The sequence below is a fragment of the Elaeis guineensis genome, chromosome 16 (assembly GCF_000442705.2).
Source record: "Elaeis guineensis isolate ETL-2024a chromosome 16, EG11, whole genome shotgun sequence".
Taxonomy (NCBI): domain Eukaryota; kingdom Viridiplantae; phylum Streptophyta; class Magnoliopsida; order Arecales; family Arecaceae; genus Elaeis; species Elaeis guineensis.
Window position 1 is genome coordinate 39,313,538 of NC_026008.2, and position 5,073 is coordinate 39,318,610.

Sequence of the window (5,073 nt, forward strand, 5' to 3'; positions counted from 1 at the left end):
AGAAGTAATATGTGTCGAAGCACCACTATCAATCACCCAACTAGTTTCGTCATATGCTAGGTTGACAATATCACTGTCATAAACAAGAAAAAAATCTTCGGTAGTGGTGGCAACTCGTCCTTCATTGTTGTTATCATCATTATTTTTTTCTTTATCTTTATTATTTTTGTTCTCTCGCTTTAACTGTCTGCAAAATCTTTTGATGTGCCCTTTCTTACCGCAATGATAGCACTCAATATTTGCAAACTTATTTCTGGACTTGCTTCTGCTACCTTCTTTATTCTTCGGCCCACGGCTCCTACTTCTCCCCCTGGTCTCAGCAACTAGAACATCTGACTGTGAAGAGGAATATTGTGACTTTCTTCTCATCTCTTCATTCAAAAAACTACTTTTAGCCATATCCATTGTGATCACACCATTAGGAGCTGAGTTAGATAACGACATTCTAAACATCTCCCATGAGTCCGGTAGTGTACCAAGAAGCCATAAGCCCTGCACTTCCTCATCAAATCTAATACCCATAGCAGCTAGTTGATTTATGATTTCCTGAAAGGTGTTCAGATGATCTGTCATGGGGGTATTATCTCTGTATTTCAAAGCCATCATCTGCTTGATTAAATACAGCTTATTATTTCCAGTCCTCCCTGCATATAACTGCTCAAGCTTAGTCCACAAAGTTCGTGCATGTGTCTCTCCAATAATGTGGTTCAATACATTATCCTCAACCCACTGTCTGATGTATCCACATACTTGTCTATGTATCAAGTTCCACTCTTCATCAGTTTTATCAACAGATTTTTCAGAAGCAAACACAGGTAAGTGGTATCCTTTCACATAAAGAACATCCTCCATTTTTTATTTCCAAACAGCATAATTAGATCCATTCAAATTGATCATTCTACTTGAATTAACTTCCATTGTTCGACACAGGACAACGAATCAACGAACCTGGCTCTGATACCACTTTTGATGGAAATTTAACAAGTAGAGAAACCAAGCAAAATATGTGAAAGATGCAGCGAACAAATCAAACACAGAAACACCAAGATTTACGTGGAAAACCTCCTCAATATGAGGAGTAAAAATCATGGCCCGACACCCACAACTTCCACTATAATCAAATAATGGGAATACACAAGATTCCTCTCTAGTTATCAACAACCAGAGGCATACATCAATTTCTCAACACAATAAATCATCAAGAATCAATACTCTTGGCAGTCACTAACATCTAATGATGCAACAAGTGAAGTTGAGAAGATATTACCAGAAAATAGAAAAATTTTGAAGAAAACGGCAAGCAGAAACTAAAGAAAAAGGACTCCAATTTCGATCTCCACCGTCCAGATTGAAGAACCAGGTGTCGAGAATGTGCAAACCAAATTTCAGTTTGATCCAATGGTGAACGAATTCTCGGAGACCACTTTTGCGAAGGCTACACAAAAAAATCTGAAAAAGAAACGATCTCTCTTTTTGCCGTCTAATATTTCTGATCTTCAAAACCTCTTTTTCTATGTGGGTGCTCTCCAAAATTACCTTTTTTAGACACTAGGGTTTTTTTTGGAGCAAAATAAAAATGAGTCATCAATATGGGTTTTGACCCATATAGGCTTTGGGCTATTCTCCACATAGGAGAGACCCAACCCAACAGAGCACACAATTTCATTTTATTGGATCACATAGTCATCGCTTTCCAACATATATTTAATGCTCATTTAATGCCCGTAGTTCTACTTTTTTACTTGAAATTTTGAATGACGAAAATACTCCTTTCCTTTCAAAAAAATTATGACATCCTGTGCAGATATTATGACATCCTACGTTGAAATTATGCCTTTTTGTACGGGATGTCATAATTTTTTCATAGAATGTCATAAAGAGGAAAAGATATTTTCGTCATTGAAAAATTCTAATTTTTATAATATGTCAGAATTTTTCAATAACGAAAATACCCTTTCTTCTTTATGACATCCTATGAAAAATTATGATATCCTATACAGAAAGTCATAATTTCAATGCAGATGCCATAATATCTGGACAGGATGTCATAATTTTTTTAGAAGAAAAAAGGATATTTTTGTCCTTCAAAATTTCAAACAGAAAGATAAAACTGCGGACATTAAATGCGTATTGAAAAACGATGGGTACGTAGTCCAATAGAATGAAGCGGTGTACTCTACGTTAGATTTTCTACATCGTAAGCGGTGTACAAAGTATATCTCTTAAAACCAGTGAAATTCTTGAGCTCTATCGATCCATTTGATAGTCCAAACCAATTGCCTATAAACATAACGTTACTTGGAATAAGGAAAAGAAACATTCGAAATGAACTTATGCTCTGCAAACCAACAGCCTAAGCTGCAAACTGTTTGCGCTCCTAGGAATAATTAATGATGCTGCAAAACAAAACATACAGAATTTTACCAAAAGAAAAAACAAAAACAAAACATACAGAACAGAGTTTCTCTCAAAACACAAAAAAAAAAAGAGAACAAAATAATTAACATCTTTTCTCTCCAACAAGAAACAAAGGAGCCAAATATATGGAAATTCATCAAATTCCAAGCCTTTGAACACCTCAAAACTATCTTTCGTCAATCACAGATCCTCCCCACTTCTTGATCTGAGAATCTGCTTTCTTTGCCTGCCACAATAGAGTCCAAATTCTTTAGGCAGAAGGACAGACACATGAGAGTTTGGAGGGAGGGAGGGAGGGAGAGAGGGGGGGGCAAGAGAGAGAGAGACCTCTTTGTTCCAGTCAGTGACCAGTGTGATGCCAATGAGTATCAAGGTCTGCAAGGCTACTCCAGATAACATACCGGTCCACATTCCCTAAATTCATGCTCATAAACACTAATAATTAGCATTAGCAAGAAATGAAAAATAGGAGAGGATGGAAGGAAATATTGGTTATGGACTCTGTTTTTCTGGTTAGTGAACATACCTTCACTCCTAGATCAAACTTAGATGCCAATCGGTAGCCTATTGGAATGCCCACCACATAGTAACACCCCAAGTTGATATAGGCCACCAGCCATTGCCACCCTGCTCCAACTGCGACACCTACAGAAAAAAGGCAAATAAAAAGACTTTTTCAAGCAATTGATATATACCTTAATCATTGAAACCAAACACTAAGCCTGCAACTTAATTAAGTTCTTGTAACTGTACGTGAGCTAGTCTTAGTGAGTCTGGTAGCTGTGAAATATCTGACCTGTTAGAACTGGTTGGACACTGTTGAGGAGGAGTGTGAAGGCAAAGACTGTGGCAAGACCGGCGATAGCATGGACGACGGTAGGACTATTAGCGAAGGGAAGCCCATAGACATTCTTCAGAACCAAGACAAGGGCAAAGAAGAAGAGACCCAGCAAGATGGAGGACATGATCACCCCCAGTATTGAGAACTTGGCTGCCTTTGGCCTTCCAGCTCCAAGCTCATTTGATATCCTCACACTGATAGAGAACATATTATACTTAGCATCTCGAACATATCATTATAATGCACTCAACAAATATTCATGGATTCCATCTATGCTAAATACTAAGAGATCTAAGCAAGCATGATCACCTGATTGCGGCATTAAATCCAAAGAACACCATGAGCTCCCACCCAAATAAGTTGAAACTGCCATAGAAAAATTGATGAATAGTAAGTTAAGGGAGTCTCTATTCTTTAGCAACAAAACAGGATTGGGTCTTTGAAAAAACTTGCCAGATAGATACAGCAGCTACTGCTGCTACTGCATTCTTCAGCTTGCCTACTAACAAGATGAGAAACATATAGAACCAGAATTCTAGGCTGGACCAACATGATGAATGGACTTATAAGTCAGCAATACAAATTAGAGAGGTTAATAAAGGAATCATGAGAACAGAGGTTATGAAGCCCAATTACCACATCATGATAGCAGAACCTATAGAGAGCCTGGCAAAAGCTCCCAAGTCCCTCAAAGCACCCCAGATGAAGCCAGTCCAAGCACCAGGGCAGTACCCCATAGCAATGTAAGCAAACTGCCCAAGTACCAGAATCCACCAAGCTATGTTGAGGGAGGCAGCTGCACCTACAAGGCCCAACTGAAAGTGAACGATCAAAAGCCAGCTGAGGAATATGTGAGACGCCAAGGCCGCTGCTGATACTACGGCCATGATCATGACCTTGCTCTGGGCCTGCAAGAACTTCTGTATTGGAAAATTGAGGCCATCGGCAAAGAGCTGAGGGATCATACACAGTGAAAGAGTCCCAGCAAGCTCTGAGATCATCTCATCCTGGTTTAAGAACCGAAGGAGGGGGGTTGCAAAGAGGTAGATGGGCAACAAGCAGAGACACGTTGCGGTGAGGATGACCCATGATCGTTGCATGTAGACCCCCAGCATGTGGAGCCGCTTGGCACCGAATGACTGGTCGCAGAGCTTCTCAAGTGCACTTCCCATGCTCAACTAGGAAATCATCAAGTAAATTACCATTAGAGAAAGGGGAGAGAGATAGAAACACATTACAAGCCACATTGTAAGCTCCAATTTTTGGTGTTTGACAAGAATTTGGTGGAATATCCCCCACTTTAAAGGATATCGCCCACTTATTCTACAACCAAATACAACCCAGGATGACTTACTAGCACACCAAATCATATATCATAAATGGTCATATCTAGAAACTTGTTTGACAATGAAAAGTAAAAGACAATGTCCATTTATTGATTAAAGGTCCAACAAGGATAATAATGAATACACTTACAAAGTAAATATATTGATTTAATTCTAAACTGGAAACAAGAGAGAAAATTACAACAAGATTAATCAAAATTGGCCTTCACCATCGCTTCCAACCACCGGTGAAAGGTTAACATGTTAGCCATCTTGTAAAGATAAATCTTAGTAAGGGAAATTCTTATGCATCTTTAATAGTTTGCATGATTATAACCAAGCCACTATAAATGCTTGGTCATGATGAGGTCATGTGACACTATGCGTTATTTCTTGGTGGCAAGTAAATATGCAGCCTTATCTGAAATGAGAATAGAAGTTCTATAAAGGCAAGCAAATTGAAATGATGAATTATGTAGCAACATATTG

General features: G+C 38.7%; 1 protein-coding gene across 1 annotated transcript; it reads right to left on the bottom strand.

The window, feature by feature from the left end:
• Positions 1–2,347: 2,347 nt before the first annotated feature.
• LOC105059664 (protein DETOXIFICATION 33-like) lies at positions 2,348–4,432 on the bottom strand. Its single transcript, XM_010943046.3, has 7 exons — positions 3,896–4,432; positions 3,713–3,799; positions 3,569–3,625; positions 3,215–3,453; positions 2,945–3,063; positions 2,746–2,832; positions 2,348–2,644 (listed from the first exon to the last, which is right to left on the bottom strand). Exons 1-7 carry the CDS (start codon positions 4,429–4,431, stop codon positions 2,585–2,587), a joined length of 1,185 nt encoding a protein of 394 aa, XP_010941348.2. The 5' UTR covers position 4,432; the 3' UTR covers positions 2,348–2,584.
• Between the last annotated feature and the right edge of the window lie 641 nt (positions 4,433–5,073).

Coding starts and splice junctions, on each gene's coding strand:
- LOC105059664 (XM_010943046.3), bottom strand. CDS start 4,431: ATGGGAAGTGCACTTGAGAAGCTCTGCGACCAGTCATTCGGTGCCAAG. Junction 3,800..3,895: donor GGTTCTGCTATCATGATGTG/GTAATTGGGCTT, acceptor ATGTTGGTCCAG/CCTAGAATTCTGGTTCTATA. Junction 3,454..3,568: donor GGATTTAATGCCGCAATCAG/GTGATCATGCTT, acceptor GTTCTCTATCAG/TGTGAGGATATCAAATGAGC.